This window comes from Chiloscyllium punctatum, chromosome 45, assembly GCF_047496795.1.
Source record: "Chiloscyllium punctatum isolate Juve2018m chromosome 45, sChiPun1.3, whole genome shotgun sequence".
In the NCBI taxonomy this organism is placed as follows: Eukaryota; Metazoa; Chordata; class Chondrichthyes; order Orectolobiformes; family Hemiscylliidae; genus Chiloscyllium; species Chiloscyllium punctatum.
Genome location: NC_092783.1, coordinates 50,182,125 through 50,206,404, shown reverse-complemented (window position 1 = coordinate 50,206,404; position 24,280 = coordinate 50,182,125). Strand labels below are relative to the sequence as shown.

General features: G+C 38.3%; 1 protein-coding gene across 2 annotated transcripts in view; it reads right to left on the bottom strand.

Annotated features, from left to right (window-relative positions):
• Positions 1–12,219: 12,219 nt before the first annotated feature.
• The window catches only part of LOC140467393 (G1/S-specific cyclin-D2-like), a 310,626-nt gene continuing 298,565 nt past the window's right edge, over positions 12,220–24,280 (bottom strand). For both annotated transcript variants that reach the window (XM_072563719.1, XM_072563720.1), the window contains one exon: positions 12,220–22,712. In XM_072563719.1, the coding sequence (XP_072419820.1) occupies positions 22,557–22,712 (156 nt within the window). In that variant the 3' untranslated portion in view covers positions 12,220–22,556. The remainder of the gene's footprint in view (positions 22,713–24,280) is intronic.

Sequence of the window (24,280 nt, the reverse complement as noted above, 5' to 3'; positions counted from 1 at the left end):
TGTTTGAAAATAAGTAACGCAAGGTTATAGTTAGTAATTTCTTCTTGGAAAAGATAAAAGCCCAATTTTATCAACGTTGAAATCTGAATGCAAATCTCAATTCAAATACCCATAGTACAAATCTAGCACCTTTTAAAAACATAAATGACTCAAAGACTGAAAAAAATACGAATCGGTCAGGAATATTTAGACGATCTCCAGGTAGGAAATATAAATCTCCAGTTGTTATTATTGAAAGCAATCACTATGTTGATATGAGGCGATAAATTGATATTTTAAAATATATAGCCTTCGCTTCTCAAAAGCTGCATCTCTTCAACAGATAGTGAAATTTGGTAACAATTTTCTGTTGGATTGCTAATTATAAAATAAGCCAGTAGATGTCACCTTTCCTCTGCGTAACGAAGCCTGTATCCGAAACAAAATATCTATTTTATTTCTATGTTAGAAATTTCGAATGCGGGTTGGGGAAGATAGATAAATGCTAAAAATGCACGGAATAATTTAATGCAAAGGACTCTTTGTATATTGTACCGTGTTTCATTGTTCTTAACTAGTAAACATTTCGGATGGCTGCAAGTCAATAAGTTTAGCGAGCAACCTTTTGAGTGAAGGCCAATAAGGGGTTAAAGAATCCCGCTGAAATGTAGTGGATATTCTTCTATGTAATATTTCGTGCATTCACTCTTCACTCAATTAAATTTTGTCTTCAGTAAATAAAATGTTATATTTAGTAGCTATTTTATTAATAAAGCCCAGAAATTTCATTTAACATAACTTTAAATAGATATTATAAAAGTAAGTTTCGACGTTTTCAGTCATCTTAAAGTGGCTCAGAGATTGAAAAAATGCCGAGTATTGTGTGTAGTGTTAAGAGTTCAGTGGTGTGCAGTGCGCTTGATTCTTAGATACTTGACAATTGTGCAACATTTTGGCAACTTTGCTACATTGCGCTTTGCTACTTTGTCGATGACGTAGACAGGAACCTCCTCCAACTGCGCAGGCGTGGCAGCTGCAGCCCAGCTGTTGCCGGGCAGATCTGTGTCCTGACGTGACCTCCCTTACACGCATGCGCCGGTGCCTCCTGCCCATATATGGGGTTACAGCAACGTATTGCCGGGCGGAGGGGGATGCCAACTCGCGCAGGCGTGGCCGTGCTTTCTTGTTGCAGAGATGGCGCTTAGCATCCAGCGCCATGTAGTTCAGCTGCCAGGTTTTTGGGGCGATTTTAGGGGCAGCCTCTCCAAGGAGGGTGAAATTTGAAGTCTGCTATGGACATGCCAACAGGTCCACCCAGGAAGTAGCCGGTCCTTGAATGGAAACACACATACCTTTCCCTCAACCAGGGGTAGCAATTTGGATAAAAGTCACTGCAATCATTTACCAAAATTCTTTCAAAAGATGCAACCTCAACCCTTGGAGCCAAGGGGCGTAGATGTATTGGAAAATGTGCAATAACCCCTCCAAGTTGTGCGCTATGGTGAATTGGAACAATAATGCCCATTCTTCCTGATAAAATACCAACAACACAGAGACTGGTCGAGAAGGCAGCTCTCTACCACCTTCTCAGGATCAATTAGGGATGGCCAATAAATGTTGATCTTTCTCAGTACTACTGTCCATGAATAAATGTGTTAAAAAGCGCAAAGTGAAAATCCAGACACTAATATCACATGACTCACACGGAGATTCACACGGATGATCCCTGGAATGACAGGTCTAGCACATGAGGAACGGCTGATGATACTGGGATTGTATTCATTAGAGTTTAGAAGATTAAGGGGAGACGTAATAGAGACGTACAAAATAATACATGGCTTGGAAAAGGTGGATGCTAGGAAATTGTTTCCGTTAAACGAGGAGACTAGAACCGTGGACACAGCCTTAGAATTAGAGGGGGTCATTTCAGAACAGAAATGCGGAGACATTTCTTCAGCCAGAGAGTGGTGGGCCTGTGGAATTCATTGCCACGGAGTGCAGTGGAAGCCGGGACGCTAAATGTCTTCAAGGCCGAGATTGATAGATTCTTGTTGTCTAGAGGAATTAAGGGCTACGGGGAGAACGCTGGTAAGTGGAGCTGAAATGTGCATCAGCCATGATTGAATGGCGGAGTGGACTCGATGGGCCGAATGGCCTTACTTCCACTCCTATGTCTTATGGTCTTATGGACTATTGGCTTCAAACACGTCAAGATTAGGAGCTGGAACAGAGGCCATAGAGCAGATTCAAATCTGCTCCACTATTCAACAAAGTCACAGTGATCTCCCTCAGTTCCTTCCTACATCATTGATGCCCATTGATATCCATTGATGCCCTTCATCACAAAACATCTTTCATTGAATATATTCAAGATAGATTGACTGAGTACCCACAGCTCCAGGAGGTTGAGAACCCTAGAGATTCCTAGTCCTTTAAGTGAATGCTCACAGTGTGGAAAAGGGCCATTTGGCCCAACAAGTCCACATTGACCTGCTGAAAAGTAACCCACTCAGACCCATTCCACCACCTTATTACTCTACATTTACCTCTGACTAATGCACTTAATCTAGCCATCCCTGAACACTATGGGCAATTCACGTAATCTACACATCTTTGGATTGTGGGAAAAAAAAACAGAGCAGCTGAAGGAGACCCACACACTATCCCACCTCTGTCCTTAAAGTCCACAAACAGCAAATGAATGAATAACCAGTTCATCTGTTTTGCAATGTTTATTGAAAAAGGAATGTCAATCAGAAGACTAGCAGAACTTTATGCTCTTCTTCCAACAGGATACCAACCTGAGTTGCAGATGGTACCCGAGTTTACCACCACAGAACACACCAGATGGCCTCCTTCTTTAGAGACTGCAATTTCCCTTCCCACTGTTTAAAGATGCCCTCCAACGCATCTCGTCTACATCCCGCACCTCCGCCCTCAGACCCCACCCCTCCAACCGTAACAAGGACAGAACACCCCTAGTGCTCACCTTCCACCCTACCAATCTTCGCATAAACCAAATCATCCACCGACATGTCCGCCACCTCCAAACAGACCCCACTACCAGGGATATATTTCCCTCCCCACCCCTTTCCGCCTTCCGCAAAGACCGTTCCCTCCGCAACTACCTGGTCAGGTCCACGCCCCCAAACAACCCACCCTCCAATCCTGGCACTTTCCCCTGCATCCGCAGGAACTGTAAAACCTGTGCCCACACCACCTCCCTCACCTCTATCCAAGGCCCTAAAGGAGCCTTCCACATCCATCAAAGTTTTACTTGCACATCCACTAATATCATTTATTGTATCTGTTGCTCCCGATGCGGTCTCCTCTACATTGGGGAGACTGGGCGCCTCCTAGCAGAGCGCTTTAGTGAACATCTCCGGGAAACCCGCACCAATCAACCACACCCGCCCCGTGGCCCAACATTTCAACTCCCCATCCCACTCTGCCAAGGACATGGAGGTCCTGGGCCTCCTTCACCACCGCTCCCTCACCACCAGACGCCTGGAGGAAGAACGCCTCATCTTCCGCCTCAGAACACTTCAACCCCAAGGCATCAATGTGGACTTCAACAGTTTCCTCATTTCCCCTTCCCCACCTCACCCTAGTTCTAAACTTCCAGCTCAGTAACTGTCTCCATGAGCTCTCCGGACTTGTCCTACCTGCCTATCTTCTTTTCCACCTATCCACTCCACCCACTCCTCCTTGACCTATCACCTTCATCCTCTCCCCCACTCACCCATTGTACTCTATGCTACTTTCTCCCCACCCCACCCTCCTCTAGCTTATCTCTCCACGCTTCAGGCTCACTGCCTTTATTCCTGATGAAGGGCTTTTGCCCGAAACGTCGATTTCGAAGCTACTTGGATGCTGCCTGAACTGCTGTGCTCTTCCAGCACCACTAATCCAGAATCTGGTTTCCAGCATCTGCAGTCATTGTTTTTACCTTCCTGAAAAGTGACACCTCTAATAATACATCACTCCTGATTAAAGTATCAATACACCAGTCTGGAATACATACCTACAACACTCAGAAGAATGTTCCACCCAGACCCACCCCATTTCTGTAATCCTACAGTTCCCATTCTAATCCACCAAGCCTGCACATCCCTGGACACCATGAGCAATTTACCATGGTCATTATACCTAAACTGCGCATCTTTGGATTGTGGGAGGAAACTGGAACATCCAGAAGCAACTCACGCAGACACGAGGAGAATGTGCAAACTCCACATACACAGTTGCCTGGGGGTGGAATTAAACCTTGGTCGCTAGCACTGTGAGGCAGCAATAACAATCACTGAACCACCATATTGTCCTAAACACTGAATCCCTAGTTGGAGTCCACTTTACAAGCTTTCTTAAACTTCTTAGCTTGTCTTGATTAACTAACTCAACTTACACATATGACTAATACGTTGAAGTTGCATTGTAATGTGAAATCATGATTCTGGGTTCCATATGGAATTTTGGCTGTGTGTGTGAAACAACTGATTCCTTTCTCATTCCAGAAAAGGGATATAAGGCCAGTTTAAAACGTTGACTAACTTGGATTTTTGCAACATATCTTGAGCACACAGTACATTTAGAAAAAAATATTTATGCTTAAATCCTTATCAAAACTAATTTTGTTTTGTAGTAAAACTGCTTGGACTGGATAAATTAAGTTCCAATAAGAAGATAAAAAAAATAGAAATATGGATTTACCACAATTAGTTGAGCAATAGGATAACATAAAAATAGAACTGTGAAGTTATAGGAAGAACCTCGAAAATCAATATTAAGTAAGGTTATAATTCTAGAGGAGGTGCAAGAGCAGACAGACCTGGGTGTATATGTTTGTAAAACATTGAAGGGGACAAGATAGATTGAGAACATATTAATAAAACATTCAGCATACTAGGCATTAATAGTGATAGTGTATAAAAGCAAGAATATTATGTTAAATCTATATAGAGCACTGATTCTACATCAACTGGAGAATTGCATCTAGTTATGGGAGCCACACCTTATAGGAAAGATGGGATGGCATTACATTACAGAGAGTGCAGAAGAGATTAATGAGAAGGGATGAAGAAGGTCAATTACAAAGAAAGACTGGGAAGGTTGAGACCATTTTCCTTGGACAATAAGGTTGAGTGGAGATTTGATAGAGGTATTCTGGACCACAAAGGGTCTGGACAGAGGAGATAGGGAAATGCTGCTTCCACTGATGGAGTGATCAAGAATGCGAGGGCACAGATTTCAGGTCATTTGCAAAAGAAGCAATGGTGATATGAAGAAAATGTTTACACACAATAAGTGTTTCAAATGAAGTGAAGGAAGGTTCAATGTGACATTCAAGGGAGAATTGAATTATTATCTGAAAATGAAAATTCTGCTCTGAGAGGTAGAGGGTGACACTCAGTGAATTGTTTATTTAGAGAGTTGGTATGGGCATGATGGGCTGAATGGCTTTCTTCTGTGTTGTAATAATTCAGCAATTCTCTGATAAAAGTACATACAATAATCATAATGGCAAATATTGCTCTGGAAAGGAAATAATTTTTTTTCAAGTCGACAAAAACATTATCAAACAATATTAGATCTCCAGCAACATGGAGATATTAGAATAGAATATAACAAGGTACAGGAAAGAGTAGAAGAATAGCACTAGGTCATGATGCTCATTTGGAGAGCTAGTGCATGAAGGGTTGAATGGTCACCTTCAGTCCCATAACACTTCATTGATTTTGTCAGATGACCAAATGCTTCTTCAAAGAGGTGGCTTTTAACATGAGAGAGAGAGAGGTGAAGTGGATTGGGGAGAAAATTCCAAAAAATTCAGCTGAAACTATAGATATTGATACTGGAGTAAAAGAAACTGCGGATGCAGAATAGACCAGAATTGGAAGGATGTCGAGATCTCAGAGGGTTGAAGGACATTGCAGAGATGAGGAATGGTGAGACCATGGAGAGATTTGAAAGCAATAAAGAAAAATGTTAAATTATCACCCTTTTCCTCTCTGATTAATGCACTGGAATACTTTGCATTTTAGCATTTTGCCACACAAAGTAAAAACTTCTATAAGAATCTTTAAAAATGATTGGGTCAGTTGAATAGGTCAAAATCCTGAAAATATTTCTCAAACGACAGTATGAATCAATCCACAGCAGATGGACTTCAGCGATTCAAGAAGGTAGTTCACCACTACTTTCTCAAGGGCAACCATGGACAGGCAATAAATGCTGGCCCAACTAATGACACATCCATGCCACAAATAAAAGTAAAATTACCAAACGGCTACTGATGTGAAGACGACAGCACCCCACATGGCTCACTTCAGCTGCTCCAGACACCAACTTAAGAAGCACAGCATACCACAAAAGCAGACTTGATGGACCAGATTACCAGCTCCTGAGTCTATTTCAAATGTTCTTACATTACAACTTCATGGTCATTTGCATTGAGCTGGTGACAGGAGTCTGAAGGGCAGTTGCAGTTTCCCTCCTGATTGCTCTATCTGGGCTATGGTGAACATGAGCTGTAATATACACAAGCCTTGCACAACTAGATTCAATATGTGCTGGGGGCGAAGAATTGAATTCACAGAAGCTTGATGATTACTTCACAAAACTTATTGTGGACAAGGATTCTATTGCCAGAGTCTAGGATATACTGAGAATATACTTATTAGCTGAGTCATGGTAATAGGAACAGATGATCCTGCTGCCTCATAGGGAGGGGCTACTTCTAGCCAGCAGCCTCAAATGACTAAACAAATGGGAGACAGCAGCTAGTGCAGCATCAAATGTGTGGCAGAAGTCACAGGGATATCTAATAAAACAGATTAGAGATAGAGACATCTGCAAGCAACTGACAGATAAGCACCACACTTATGTCCCTGTCCTGAAAGTTACAACTCTCAAGAGATATTGTTCTTACATGGTCAAAGGGAGGCATGGAGATGAAAAAAAAAAGTGGGAGTTTTAAAATAAAGCCTTTACATGGGCAGCACAAGGGCACAGTGGTTAGCACTGCTGCCTCACAGAGCCAGGATCCCAGGTTCGATTCCAGTCTCGGGTGACTGTCTGTGTGGAGTATTCACATTCTCCCAGTGTCTGCGTGGGTTTCCTCCGGGTGCTCCGGTTTCCTCCCACAGACCAAAAATGTGAAAGGTTAGGTGAAATGGCTTTGCTAAATTGCCCGTATTGTTAGATGTAGGGGAATGGGTCTGGAGGAGTTGCTCTTCGGAGGGTCCGTGTGGACATGTTGGGTTGAAGGGCCTGCTTCCACACTAAGTAATCTAATCAATTTAGTCGTGTTCATTTCTGATGGTGCAGAATAAGGTAGCAGCAGATGAAAGGATTGATGTGGATGGCAGTTGGAGTAATTAGAAGTTAGACTACATCCGCATTTAGTGAAAGGTTACCTAAAGTCTAGATTAGCAATTTATTTAGTTTAATCATTCTATGCTGCTGAATTGTTGTTGATGTGTCTTTTTCCTGCCCAACTTACAGAAAATATGTGCAACCGACAACCTCCTATCATTTTCACTTTTTTTTCATTGATAAAGCAAAATTTTCTCTTTAAGTCCCTTCACCTCTGTAGCTGCTTTTTCTTTAAGACAGTCCTTAAAGCTTACCTCTTAGAACATAAGAAATAGGAGCAGCGTCATTCGGTCCCTCAACCCTGCCCTACCGTTCAACAAAATCATGACAGATCTGCTCCAGGCTTCAACTCCTCCTTTGTGCCAGCTCAGCATAGCCATCAATTCTCTGATACTTAAAAAAAAAATCCCTCCTCTCTAAATACATTCAGTGACAGAGCCTCCGCAACTCTTTTGGTTGGAAATTGAAGACATTCAGTACCCTCCAGGAGAAATTATTTTTCATCCCAGATTTCAATGTGTACCATTATGCTGAAATTAATTGCCTGTTAGTGGAAACATCTTCTCAACACCTACCCCGTCAAACCCCCTCAGAATTTGTATGTTTCAATAAACATTCTTCTAAACTCTAATAAACATAGTACTAACTTGTTTAGCAATTCTTGATAAGCAACCTCTTCATTCCAGGAATTAAACTCGTGAATTTGTTTTGAGCTGGCAATATATCCTTTTTTAAAATGTGGGAACCAAAAATGATCTCACTAAAGCTCTGTATGGTGATAGCAAGATTTCCCTATTCGAAAATTCTAAATCTCTAACAATAAAGGTTAAAATTCAATTTGCCTTCTCAGAACCTGCATGAACTCACACTTTGCTACATTAAACTCTATTTACCAAGTTTTTGCCCACTCAGGCAACCTATCAATTTCTCTTTACAGATTCATGTTCTCATCACAATATGCCTTCCCACCTATGTTTGGTATCATCACTAATCTGGATGTGTGTTATATTCCTCCTCCTCCTCCAAGTCATTATTGTAGACAGTAACTAATCGAGTCAAAAAGTGTGGCACTGGAAAAGCACAGCTGATCAGGCAGCATCCAAACAGCAGGAGAGTCAATGTTTCGAGCATAAGCTCTTCATCAGGCATAACTAATCAAGGTCCTAAGGCTGAACCTTGTGGTACTCTACTCCACTAACTAGGACTTCAGTTAGTTACACATTCCTGATAAAGAGCTTACGCTCGAACCGGAAAAAGAAAACAGGAAGTCCTGACTTTGCTGTGTTTGAACAAATCCTCAATCCATGCCAATACATTACCCCCAACACCATGGCTGCCGATCTTGCATAATAACCTTTTGTATAAGCATTGGGGAACGCTTTCTGAAAATCCAAATGCCCTACATCTACCAGTTCTTTTTATCAACTCTAATTCTCAAAGGACCCTTGCAAATGTCTCAAACATGATTCCTATTTCAGTCATGTTGGCTTTGCTAGTGTTTAAACTAATCCAAATGTTCTGCTTGTGCTTCTTTAATAATAATTGACTTTTGCATTTTCCCAACGATGAAGGTTAGGCTAACTGGACTGTAATTTTCTGTTTTTTGTCTCCCTCCTTTCTTAAATAGGGTCACCCCATCATCAATTTTCCAAAATGCTGGAACCTTCCTGGAATCCAAGGAGTTTTGGAATATTTCAACCAATACTTACACTTTCTTTGTAGCCACTTACTTTTATACCCTTTGATGTAGGCCATCTGGTCCTGGCAACATGTTTGTGTGTATAGTCCCCTTAGACGTCAAATGCTTTCTCCCTCAGTTTTGGATAAGGCTGAAGGTAACAGAAACTGAGAAAATGTTTTACAATGGAATTATGCTGAGTCATTCAGCATATATTGTTGTCTCAGAGACAGCCAACAATAAAGAATATTATAAGATCTTTCCTACCGTCTACACCTTGTTTATCCCTTACCCTAGGGATGCTTATTGTCTTCTCCACCGTGAAGACTGGGGCAAAATATTGATTTAAATTATTTACCATGACACTGTTCTCCATTATTAATTCCCCAGTTGCATCCTCCATGCATTCCACATTGACCTTCGCTCCTCACTAATTTCTTGTATATTCATAGACGATTTGTTCATTTGTATATTTCTTGCCAAATTAATAAGCAATTTTCTCCCTCTTCATTAGATTTGTAGTCACCTATTGCTAGTTTCTGAAAAATTATCCAATCCTACCATTAGCATTTTGCCACTCTATACCTTAGCTTTGGATTGGATACCCTTTGACCATCTTTGTTTATCGCAGATGATTCATACATCACAAAGTCTTTTTTGACTGAAGTAAATTTTTATTGATCTGAATGAAGTACCTGCTTATTTTTCACTGTTCCATCCACTGACCTTCCCCTTTGTCCACTTGCCCAACCCACTTTAGATAACTCTTTTTTTCCCAACTTTGTAGCTACCCCCATTGAAGTTTGAAGACCCTGGTTTTGGACAAGAGTTGCTTGCCCTCAACTAGAATTTGAAATCTACCATGTTGTGCTTGCTTCCCCATAGAGGCTCCTTAACTATGAGATCTCTACCTTGTTACAAAATACTAGATCTAAAATAGCCTGTTCTTATGTTGGTTCTGCAACATACTGCTCTAAGTAATTCTTGATGCACTCCACAAATTCATTGTCCATGTTACCTTTGCTCATCTAACTTGTCCTGTCAATATGCAGACTAAACTCCCCCATGACAATTAGTGTCCTTGCACAGTTCAATTATTTCCCAAATTTGAGTTTTGTTCTTCAATAAGCCAACTCTTTGGGAGTCTATAAACAACTCCCACTTGTGACTTCATCCCTTGCTATTCCTTATTTCCATCCAAACTGATTCCACATCACAATCTATTATATCACGACTCAACACTACACTGGTACCTTCCTCTATTAACATTTCCCAACCCCCTTTCCTTTTTGCCTATTTTTCCAAAATGTCACATACCTTTGAACTGAGTTCCCATTCTGCAACCACATCTCAATATTAGGTATCAAGTCATATTCATTTATTTTTGTGTTGCCAACTCATCTATCTTGTGAGAAATGCTGTTTGCATGCAGATAAAGATTAGGGTATGCTTTTCTCTCCTTTGACTTAAATCAGACAAAGCTGGATACTGTGAATCTGTGAAGCAGTAGGACATTATAACTTAATGCACAGGAAATGTGATAGAAAAATAGGTATGAGGCTGCATCTGGAATTTTGGTCTCCTTATTTTAAAACAGGCTTTTGCACTCATTTTGACAAATAGCAACACCACAATGCTTTAGTCAATAAAATTTTAGATTAATTGCATGGTTCCAGTGTAAAACTTAAAATTATCTTGTATTGACATTGAACACATTACACTGTTTTGCAGTTCGGCAAAAGTGAGGACTGCAGATGCTGGAAACCAGAGTCTAGATTAGAGTGGTGCTGGAAATGCACAGCAGGTCAGGCAGCATCCGAGGAGCAGGAAAATCAACATTTTGGGCAAAAGCCCTTCATCAAGGAACTGTCGATTTTCCTGCTCCTGGATGCTGCCTGACCTGCTGTGCATTTCCAGCACCACTCTAATCTAGACACTGTTTTGCAGTTGCTGTCTCACTTTGGAGTTAAGAGGACTTTTGAAGTCTCATGAAACCCCTGAATGACAAAGTTGGCTCAGTACAAACTTCAATTACTCACTGGAGATACTAAAGTCATTAATAGCTCAAGTAATAGCTGACCCAGAGTGAAAAAAAGGCACTTCTATTCACATCTAGAGTCAGTAAGGTAGTGAATACATTTTGACATCAATGCATCAGCCAGCTTAGAAATAGATGTCATTTCAAATACACTGATCCGAGTTAACAGATCTTCATTACCATGTCATTAGGAGGCAATTTCCCACACCAGAAGTCAGTGGGTAAGATATTGGTATGAGTGTTCTTTGTGAACAATACAGTTATGATGATCTGGAAGTGGCTTTCCAGCTTGATCGCAAAAGGTACAGCAAGTACAGCTCCAGTGCAACACATACAAAGTGAAAAAGTAGAAAGGTTTTGGACACTTAAACAAAACTGCATGCTTTACTACAGCTTATGTTTCCAGGACAATCCATTATTGGCTTCACAGTTTAAATCTTCTGACATGCTTCTTATATAAAGACAGAATGATGCTTCAGTGACAGGACAAGGACAACTAGTAAAGGATGACATTTGCACAATAGCAAAATACTTCTGCATATATATTGCATTGCACTGTGTAACATGCCATGTTGATTAAAAGGTAAGGAAGATCTCTTAAATCATCACTCAGAAATTTAAACAAACTTCAAAGTTAATTGTAATATTCACTATTGGTCTTCTTTAAATCTACACTTAATGCATTAGCCTCTTAACTGAGGTTACTTTATTCATGCTTAGGTTTGTTCCAAATTCACTATGCGTTTTATTGATTAAACTTCTCTTTTGTTCAATGCCATCAGTGTGTAAATCTAAGTTACCAAGAAAAAACAGCACTTAGCTTCTTTCTAACCTTATTTTGACGTTCTATTGAACCAGTGGCTGCAATTGTTCATTCTCGGAGGGCTATTACTCATTGAAACCTTTTTGTAGTCTACTTTAAGCCACATAGCTAAAAAAAAGGCACATGTTGAGTACAAAAGTACACTAAATCTGATGTACTACGGATGTATGCATCCAGAGATGCGTGGGAGGTGTAAGGCAGTGAAGAGACACCTTGACTGAAACACAAGTCTCTAGAGCAAGAAATAATGAAGTGAGACTTCAGGTCACTCAGTTTCTAAAAAATTCACAATCTCAAAAATAAAATAAAATACCAGCACACGGTCAGTTTGGAAAAACTGCATTTATTGTTCAGCACCTCTGCCTATGTCTCACAATGATCATACATTGGAATCATGCAGTCACCTAGGGACGTGACTACACATTCAACTCTTCACAGTATTTTGCTTGAGCTTTGATTACATCTTTAGGTTTATCAATGTTAGGTGAAAGCCAAATAAACACTAAAATATACTCATTACCTTTGGTGACAGTAGAAAATTCTAATTGAAATTAACAGAATAGAGGATATTGTATGAATGTTACATTTAAAATAAAACTGATTTCTTCTTTAAAAGTAGCAGACAGTAATTTCACAGAAGTGCAATGAGCATTTTGGCAAAATCACTGTGTACTTTTATTTAGGTGTTAAGGTGGGATTGTTAGCTAGATTTACTCTTAGAAAAAAAAACTTAACATACTCAGTTGTGCATAAATATAAATTTTATACACACATCCATATCAGCCACAAAACCGAGGATGACTACAGAAAAGAATTGTGAAACTGAAGGCTTAACACCCTTTATCTGTGATGCAGCCAAGGCAAACTATTCAAGAAAGGGCTGATGTAACCAAATTGGGGCACTGTAACACCAAAATAGCAACAGGCCTCTAAGTCAAAGATAATTTTTCTTTCTACAGATTTCATTTTGATATGGATACCCAATCAGCAACCAGATTTTTGTCTGTTTTTTTAAAAAAAATCTATTGCTAAGATAATGCTGTGAAGAGTACAAAGACAAATCTTACTTAAAGATGTGGTATTCATGACAAACCTAAAGCATTCAATAATGAACAAAAAATACATTTTTTCATTAAGTATAAGTGACAAAATATGAATAACAGACTGAAGCATTATAATTATGACAGACAATGTCAAAAAATTAAATCAAACAAAAAACTGAATGAAACATTAAAAATATCTTCATTATGCGCCATTGTTATGAACACAAGTGAAAGAAATAGCCCAATGTGTTCTCTTTAGTCTGCTAAATTTGATAACCCTTCTCAAATCTGCTTTACCTCCTGAAAAGTTTCCATTGCTGAATTAGCAGCAACAGGAGGAAGCATTTCAAACCATTTGGCACTTCAATGACCTTCTTAAATAGTTCGAAGAAGAAAGTTCTCACACTGCTCAATACTCAAGTTGGATAAGGCTACCGAGATAGCTCGGTAACAAACATTTGAATAATGAACAATCGTGGAGCCCCAATTCACTGGGAAAATGTACTGAACAACACGATGAATGAGAAATATAAAATGCCACAAGACGAAGCACCCAAAAATAATTGTTGTTGTACTTGGAGTCAACAGGTGATGACATAAAAAAAAACTTTCACAGCAATGAAGGAAGTCTAAAACATACACAAAGTTGGAGACAATAACGTTATGATCCGCCAAACCCCAGTGCACAATGTGTTTCGCATTGTGGATGGCTAACGGCAATTAGATTCAGCAACTTTTAATGGTGCCCCAAATATTTATTCTTTCCATTGCTTAACACTTATGCATAGAGCTGTGCTAAACCTCGAAGTTTAAATACGATATATGTAAGAACCCCTTATCAGAGCAGAGAACAACTTGACTGAAGGAGATTTTAATATAATTCTATACGTGACAGTCAGCCTGTCAAGTGTCTACATTTTCATGTTAAAAGCCCAGAGTGACTATGGAGGAGTGATATAACTGCTCCCTCCTCCACTCCTTGCCCGATAAGCAGCCAATCAAATTAAAACCTGAGGTTGGGCAACTCTCACTTGGGCCTAATAATGGGCTCCTTGCACTGGAAACCCCACAGCCAAAGTATTGGTTAGCTAAGGCACCGGTTGACTTCCTGCCTCATCGACTACTGTCGCTGCATGGTCCACCTACTTCACAACTGAATGGAATCTATGATTAAAAATGCCCTAGTGTCAGGAGGCATTACAACCAACTCTCGTCTGATTTCACTTCATGCAACGGACCATCTCTTTTCTGCTGAATGCCAAGACTCTGATCCTGCAGTTGGGTGGCGCTGTCAATGTAATATTAATGCTTCAGTCCTGCATAACGTTAGAGTATATTTTCCCATAGATAATCTTAAGTAATAATTAAACTATTTTAAAAGAAAAAAAAATCCAATATTCACCTGTTTCTGGTCTAGCTTGCCCTAGTCCTGCTACATACAGAAATCCTCCTTTAGTCAAGACGACATGGTGATTCGGTTAAGTTGCTTTATAATTGTTGCAGAAGTTACTCTATCATCTGCTAAAGGAGGCTCTCTGGTAGCAGGTTGATAGGGTCATATCTGTGGTCTGCCGTTCTTCCACATTGGTGGATTAAACACACTCATTTAAGCTCTTCCAGATAGATAGGACTAATGTATGCATCCTCCTATCCCCTGAACTGGTTGGACAGCCATTGTCAGACTTTAATTGCAACTTACTTAAATTCATCATGTTTTTTGCTGTAGCTTTCTTAGATTTACATCTGATTGTAATAAGGGTTTAAGATTACAAAGGAGAAGAAGTTACTGCAGTGATTACATTTAAGGAATTTACATTAAAATGGTCAATATACTTGAGTATAAATCAACATACAAACAAAAGCATTACTCTATAAAAATCCAAGTTTTTTCACGTCACAAAACTTCTCTGCACCTAATATCATACTTTGTCTGGTATCCACAAATATGTCTGTCCCCTCTCATAAGTTGTACATTCATGTTAGTTGTTGCTTCATTACTGTAGCTCTGAAATTTCAGTGGAAAGGCTCACCCTTTACCTTTGTAAATTGTAAATTTGTCTTCTGCTTCATCTAATAACATCTTTCGTTACCATTTTGGATCTAAGCAGTTAAGTCATTAGTTACACATCCTAATGCTGGAAAAACCAGCCAAGCAACAGGTAGACGATGACTATGATTAGGGAGGCATTGATATGGTGCTGCATTTAGTCTTCAGAGACATTCAGAGGGAAACCAACCACAAGCAAACGCTAAAATCAGATACAATCCACAGATAAGATGACCATCCCTATTGGTCACATCATAAAGAGAGAACTGAATTTCTAACTTTATATTCAAGTATCTACAATAGACACAGATGAATTCCAGGCATAACTACTTTCAAGCACTCATTTGTCATAACTCGAAGCTATAATCATTATTATCCTCCTGTTAATTATTGTACAATTTCTTTTTGTCACAACTTGTAAAGCAATTTCAACATACTTTTTCTTGTTGTGCATTCAAGTTTTGACAAGCAGTGGAAAAAAAAGCAATTCATTCTTACATGCTAAAGAATTAAACCATATTATTTAATAAAACAAAATCAAAATATCCTGTTATGTATACCAAAACAGACTTCTTAATGCTAGTCAGGTAATGCACTGATAAAAATGATGCGACATTATGACATGAAACGATGTTTGTACACTGAAATAATCTTAAAATATAGTAGATACTACTTAAACATTGAAGATGCAGTGTCGTCTTTTGGTAAAATAAAAGACTGGATGAGTATTCAAATTTCATTGCAGTTAGATAGTTAATACTAAATTAAAGCAATTCAAATTTTACAGCTGGCTCACTGTCACCACTTTTGTCATCCAAAAATGAGGGAATATTCTTTACTACTTAATCTAATTCCACCCTCCATTTTATGCCATTGACTCTCAAAGGACCAGGTTTCCACAAGTATCAACCACCCTCTCGTGCCTTATCCAAATAGCTATCCTTTTATGTACACATCTTGGCAACAAGTGTTAGCAGTGCATTTAGTGAAGGGGAGGTCACCACAGCTGAGCCCAATTCTATTCTCACCTAACCCAACGCATGCTGCACTTCAACAGGGGCAAGTGAGAACAAGTAGAATATAAGCACTAGTCATCTTTCCCCACCGAGGGCAACAGGGCAGTAGCAGACTACCAAAATAACCCTATTGCCACCAGTACCTTAACCATTATACCAGCAACGTTAGTCAGGGGTTAAGCTCCACAAATTTATGAACCAGATGTTTTACCTACATCATGCATAACTAGTAATCGGCACATTAGGCACACATCTATGGAAGTGTTATAGTGGACTTAAGTATTTTCAAAAACCAAAGTTCAAATCACTAACATTTTCTGAATGTTCAGAAACACAAGTCAGTTACAGAACAATTGCCATTTAAGAGCAATTGAAATCAAAGCTTTTGGTTTATCTAAGAGTCAGTGAAATGGTTGGAGAATATTACTTTTAAATACAATTCCTGTATTAAGAACAATCCAACCATTTGCTAAAAACTTTGGTCAAGGAGGTATCATTTTTGGACCAGTTATCTCAAACTGTTTTCATCGCCAAAGCATTGTGACCTTCCCTAACTTTACACAATGACACTTTTACAAACAATACTGTTGCAGGAATTCATCCTACGATCTCAAAAGAAACCATTTGCAACACTCGCTGTAATACGTTCAGGATATTTTTGATAGTTTACAAAATGTTAAAACCCAAGTGTACGGTACATAATGAATCTGGTGGCACCAAAATGAGGAAAAGTAAAGTACCCCATCAAAATGATACCAACAGATGCCCACAATGAATAAGACCAATGGTTTACCTGACCAAAACATTTGCACCAATGCCTGTCCCCGAGAAAGGCCTTTCAAAAATGTTTAGCCTTAGGGCATTACAGAATTGTGATCTTTAAAAAGTTGCAAAAAGGATACTGTAAAAACTGTTTAGTCACCTGAGATATTGTAAGTGGAACATCTGCACATAGCAAAGTCTACTGAATTAAGTCAAATTTACATAGGTATTTGAATTAATTAATATTCTTATAATTCCATTTGACTTATGACTTTTAACATAAGCAGCAAAAATGTTGACTTTAAAGAAAACATAAAACAATGATTCATAACCAAATGGACTAGTTATAATTGACCCCAGACCTTGAAACACATGCAAATAACAGCACATCAGAAATGTTCAATATAGACCATATGCCCTTCTCACCAATAATTAATAAATGTTGATTTAACTCCCACATTTACCATATTGATAATACCCAAGACAATTACAGATCTATCTCAAAGTCTTACTGTACAAACACTACTGATCTTCCTCTCCTTCTGAAAACTACTGCAGCATTCAGTATCATTTTGAAAACACAACAGATTTTCAAACAGATTTGATAATTTAAGTATGGCAATTTTAATAAACTATATCCTTGAGACACCAAGATAGACATTTCACTGTCTCTTGAACCAACAGATACTTTGTTGTACAATCCTGTATATAAAATAATCATAGCAGCAAGATTTATTAAATGACGACTAAAAAACGTAAGACATTGGCCCTTTTAGCAGCGCAAAAAAAGAAAAAAAATCTTGTTCTGTCAAACCTATTAACATGACAAGTTTCAGATTGTTCAAACTTAGCCTCCTGTAGGCGTGGTCACAGGTACCAATGTCATGAGCCAGAGATTGCTTTAGTTGCTGAATTTTGATACGATTCCTTAAGTTACCACTTCTTAAATCAGCTTCAAGTTTTTTTTAAATTGATGATAACCCAGTTCACAAACAGAACTATATACCATGTATGCATTGACTAGCAAAGATAATATATTAAAAGGTGCTCCAAATTGAAAGGAGAAAGTGAAGAAATATACAACATTTTTTAAAAAATAAATTGAAATTGCATGGGCCCCAGAAATTGTGAAACCATCAGTTTTGTCCTCTTTGCATTTCATCACTTATATCTAAGTTTGATATGGCACAAGTATTTGAACATTGCTGGAAAAAGGTTTGTCGAAGCTTTTCATTTTGCATTGATCAGGGTAAAATAAATACTAAACATAAAGGGAAAATAGCATTTATGCTGTAGGAAAGTGCTGACTGGTTAGCAAGAGGACTCCTGATTGGTAAAGGTGTTGCTATGGAGAATGTACCAGTTAGATGATGACTGGCAATTAAGTGCCAAGTTATATTTAAAATTTAAACTAGGAGGTTGGCTGACTGTTTAAGGCATTGCCGTGAGAAATTAACCAGATAACGGCTAAAACATCACAAAATTACTGAAGAGCTTCCACATAGCAAATTAGACACCAATCTTTTTATTTTAAACTAGAAAATTTAAGATGTTACTAAACATATCAGAACTGTTGTTCAACAGTCTAGAATCTATAGCTTTGACTAGTGTCAGACGTTAATCAAAATATGAGTAATTAACCCAGGAAGGTATGCACTTTTTAACAGCACACAGGACCTAAATGCATTACTGTTTCACAGGCAGCTTGCCAATGTTACATTTGCACTTAGTGTATACCAAGTCTTTGAAAGCGATGGTTGAGTACACCTTGAGCAGAGATGGGTGTCAGTGGGAAATGTTCCAGTGCCATAAACACATATTCAAAAAATCACACACTGTACTACCCAAATACACAAACCAGGGAAGCCGTAGACAGCACTGGTTAAGAGTGGTGTCTTAATGGTGGCGTGCTGACACACCTGTAACATTTCCAATAATAGGTTATTTGAATATAGATCAACAATCTAAAAGGAGCTGCAAAGTAGCTGATGTATGGCTGCAGCTTAAAATCTCGGCCATAGAGAGAATGTAGCACATTTCCCATTCAACTTGGGTCCAAAACGATTGCTGAGGCAGCATGCAACAGTGTTAGAAGTGACAGGCTCACCATCTTGGCTGTCACTGCAGGTGCAAAATCTATTAAAGAATCAATTATCTAACAACAGATAGCACCTACAGAGTAATAAGGCAACATTAACTTTTAGTTTGTCAGCATATAGTACTCCTAAAAGCGACTGCATCTTTTTCCAAAAGCAAAAGTTGCATGTAAAACAAAAGTATCGACTGAATAGAAATAAAATTCCATCCTTACATGCAGCTTGGAGCAGGAGGAAATGTTCTCAGGATATTATACAAATAAAATTTAGAAGAGATAGAACATCCTGTTATTCAAAGAGCAGGCATAACAGACTTGATTTTTTGGAATGTGGAGGCTGAAGGAGTTAAAGAGATACAGTTAAGAATCGAAGTGGATTAAATTAACCATGTCATAGCTAGTATACGCAATTTCACACAATCTAGTTTCTGCCGAAAGATAATTTTCCATGGTAACATAGGCCCTCAAACTCTCACTAAATATCTGGCTATATGAACTACAAAAACAAGAAGGTACTTCAGTTCTCCTGTTAATACCTCTGGTTCCTTTGGGATACTACTGATCACCTACATTATGAGCAAATATTGCAGCACTCAACACAATTAAAAATTGGCAAACAAGAACTTTTCACTAACTGAGGGAATACAGAATGCATAATTACAAAGCAGAGTTAGGAAAAGTAAGTGGCAGCAAATCACTAGATATAATCATTACTGTGATCAATGTCTAACAAACACTTACATGTTTCAGTTTTAGGACATTTTACCAAAGCATCATATGCTTCTTAAAGTTGAGTTCAGCATTATTAAATTATATCTCCAGAAAGATACTGCAGTAAGGGATGGCCAGAAACATCAAGGACATGGCTTAAAACTAGCCCAGAAAAGATCAGATGAAACTGAAAAAAAAAGTTTGCTCATCACTATTTCATATCATTGAAAAACACCAAAGCACACAAATAATTTCCTTGGTTGAAATATTGTGTCTCTTCTGTACAACCTACAGTGAAAAGGATGTTGAGACCATAAAGAGAATGCAGAAGATATTTTCTGAAGAGGATATGAGAGATGATGAGCTTTAGCTATGAGGAAGGTGAAATCTGGAGGTTGCTCAATAAAATAAAGAAAAATTTCCACCAGTTGCTAAGTCAGTAAGGGGGCAGAAACTAAAAGCTTAGTTTGCAAAATAGAAAGGTTAGGATTTTTTTTGTAGAGGTTTGTTTAGAATCTACCAAAAACAAATATATAATGGAAACAGGTTCAATATGTGTTGAACAGCAATGAAGAAAAACTTAAAAAGGAAATTGCAGTAAGTAGGCAGGTCTTCTAGAGGCTACACAAACCTAATTTTACCTTGCACTTACATGAATTGATTTGGGATGATTTTCTGTTCACAGGATTATATATAAATGCAAATTGTTAGGCTGGATGGTTGCCTCCTTTAGCTGCCAAATTCTATGATGTTATCAACAGTTCCATAAATGTAACCAGTCAGGAAAATCAATCCAAAGATTTTTGTATTGAGGGGACTGTTTTTAAGCAACTGATCCTGACCTATCACATTTGTTTTTTTCATGCAGCTACGCAGATACATGTACACCTCTAATTTTATGTAACTATACTTTTGATGATTGGAACTGTAAATGAACTTTAATCTACAAATCTAAATAATTATCTATAAATGATGTATACTGTAACTGCACCACACTCCTGCTCACCAATAATCCCCTGCGAAATAATAGCCAAATTCTCAAAGCATACAACTGCCTTCAAAAGGAGGGGAATTTCATCAGGAATGACTTAGTACAACATGGGCTGCTCAATACTTTTCCTTTCACTTGATATATTTATACAAGGCAGAAATCATTCATAAAGCTGAACTTCCAGTAATTAACTACTGCAAACCCTTTGGCCACTATGCTGCAACTGTGCCTGTACTATTTAGTGCATTTATCTACTTGAATATTTGAGCATGTTATTAACTCCATGAGGTGACCAGTGTCTACTCATTAAGCAAGTGAGGCTTTGCAGAGATTGTTCTTTTCATGATTCAGCATGGCTTACTTACAAAAATGCAGGCAATTCTTTTGGGTGAAGTTCAACAAGTTTCATTAATCTGTAATATAGAACCTGAAGCTCCTCATTCATCCTCAGCTCTCCTCTTTATAGAGGACTTGCCATTGGTTGATATTCTGGAAGCGAACAGCTTTAATCTTGACCTTTTCCAAAGGACTAAATAGTCTGTGCCAACTAACATCCCCTATAACATCACTGTAGATGAAAAAATGCACTTTATTTTCGAGTAATGTTTGATCTACAGAAAAAAATTGTAGGTCTGTGCACCCCACTGTCAATGTTTTAACAGCTCAGCATAAGTGATGTTATCATAATAATGCTTCAAGAACAATATTGACAAGTCCACTGTAATCTTTACAATAATTAAGTTTTAAAATAGATATGAAATTTGAACTATAAAACTGTAAAGATTGTAGTGGACTCTCTCAGCCCTCTGATGCTCTTTGTTTATATACCAACACTTCTGGTATCTGTAAAATTGTGTAAAAGTAACTAAATATATTTCATTAGATATAAACCAGTTGGTACATATTCTATTATCAAGAAACCAGCACTCCATTTATATGTATGTGTGCAAGTATATATAATATATATATTTTTAAATAAGGGCTGCATCAGTTTCAAAACTTCCAGCAGAAACATTTTGTATAAAGAATTTGGGTCAACATTGCCTCATTTCTTAATTTCTTACCACTAGGAGAAACAAATCCAATTTCCTGTTACAGCCCCATTTTAAATATATTATATACAATTAGATCCTTGTACATCATTGTGCAAAGCAGAATTGAAGCCTGATGATTTAACTGGTACATCACAATGTCAATGTCCCAAATGAGAGATTCCCACAAAACAAATAAGGCGTGCTAATTTATACATTATAGAATTCTCTCCTACACTGTGCAAAACAGTCAAAGTCTGTTAAATGGGTCATTACGACATAAACCTGAAATGCCCCATTTATCAGATTGTCTCCATTAATCATTGAGCATCATATCATGCTCAAATGATCTCCTCATTAAATGAAAGTCCGTGTCAATTTTACTTTTTTTGAGGCAAGTGTAAAAATAGCATGTTTTTTAAATCTAGGGATGAACTCCAGTTTAGAGGAGACAATCTTCATTTGTCCATAACATTTTGCTTTTTGTTTGACTGAGACAGAGAGAAAGAGAAATGCTGGATGTTATCAAATATTGTGACTAGTACCAATAAGTTAAAGGTCAAATAATGGCTTTAAAAACAAGTACCTTGCACACTTTGAGCTATATTTTTTGGGAAGGCACTAAAAAATAAAATTTAGAAACCAGACCCTTCAATACTTATTATAATTTGACAACCATTCAATTTGGAGCTATATTCATGTTGGCTGGTCAACAAATCACAATCAAGGCTTCAGCTGTAGGGTGGAGGAATTTCACAAGATGATAATCGCCATTATATTTCACGTGATCCAAGTGTGCTTTTCAGCATTTTCACCCTACATGTTTGTACAGAGTTAGAGCTGTTTTTTTGTATATACAATAAACGAATGTCTTTTCTTCTATCAAATAGCACTAAGTAGTACTAAAAGAGCATTAGATCTGCATCCAAGGAGTTGCAGTTTCTGTCCCCAAAACTGCACGTGGATGATCACAGGTTGACATCCCTTACGTCTGTAGGAGTGCTGATTTGGTCTGGTTCGTGTACAGTTTTTGAGGACATGTTTTGCTCTTGCTGTTGTTGGGACTGTTTTAAGCTCTCTGCCAGGGCAGCTTCAATCTGTTCTTGGCAAGCCTTCAGGCAGTCCTGGTATAAAAAAGTGACATTAAATGAATAGGTAAATGAGATCACGCATACATCAAAAGAAAATAAAGCTCCGAGTTGATTCAATCTCACAGAGTTGGAGAGAACAAGATGACAGCCTAACAGACTAGTTCCTTCACTGTGCCTTGCTCAATATCTATCCCCTAACCAACACTACTGGCCACATTATCTTGGTCATTATCACACTGCAGTGTGGGTGCTTTCCATACACAAACTGACTGTAAAGTTTGAAATGAAAACACATGGGCTGGAGAAACAGCAGTCTGACAGCATCTGTGGGAGAGAGTGTTAATGTTACAAGTCCAGCATGACTTCTTTTTAAAGGAAGGTTCTGAAGGGTCATACTGGACTTGGAAAGCTAACTCTATTTCTCCCTCTCTACAGAGTCTTACTGAGCTTGTCCACCACTTTGTTTTTAATTCAGATTTCCAGCATCCGCAGTATTTTGCTTTTACATACCTGTAAAGTTTGCTACATTTCAACAGTTAAAACATTTCAAGAGTGTCTCATTGGCTGTAAAAAGAGACTGTTGTCCACCTCCTTGTGGAATATGCCTTTGCAAAGAAGGTATCGAGAGAGACGTAGTGGCTCCTGTCAAGGCTCATTCTGAGAAATTCTAAGTTTTCTGTGGCTGTTCACATGGATGAACACAGAGCCAAAACAACTGCCCCTGGAGTACCATCAATTTGATGAAAGATATTCTTTGCTTTACCCAAAATGTGCTGGTCTTCTAATGTAAGGTGCTGTCTTCAAAAGAGTCGCAGACTGGCACATTCCAAAGTTCTGGGACTACATGCTAAGGGACACACTAACCCTTTGGGTGGCTTCTGCAAAGACATAACTGATACAAGGTCGCTACCTAAAACCTTTTGGCCATAGTGCAAGAAGGGACAAGAAATTATAGAACCCCTCTGCCAGTAAGCCTTCCACAAAGAGTGTTCTAAATCCAAGTACTGAAAATAGGCACAACAGAGTGAAACAAGTTGTATGAAGAACTTTATATATTGCACTAAATTCCAATTTGAAATATTTTGCCCTCAGGTTGGATATCAGACATGGAATGCACTTTGCAAATATTAAGACAGTTACAATTTAATTGAGTGGAACATGCTGGATTTATTGCAATTACTGCAGTTTTTAATTTGAAATCCTTTTGTAACATTTTTGTTTGTAAAAGATTGAAGGTTCTTTAGGATACCCTAAGGTTGGGAAAAATGCTACTCAAATGCGAGACTTTCTCATGAAGATACTGCCGTGCTAGATACAGCAGCACTTAGGCTTTTGATGACTGATTGCAAGGGCAAGTAACTAAAACTAGTGTATTGCTCAGCCCCAATAGAGAATTAGAAATCCCAAAATCAAATTAAAATTAAAATTTCACCATTGTAAAATTATTAAAAAATCAATTTATATTTTATCTTTGAAGTGAGTTAATATGAAATGTATTTAGATTTGATTACCTTCACACAGTCCAAGGTGCTTAAAAACAAACTGTGCAAACAGAAAAATCCAGTACAGAACTGAACTCCAGCCTACAAATTCCTAACAAC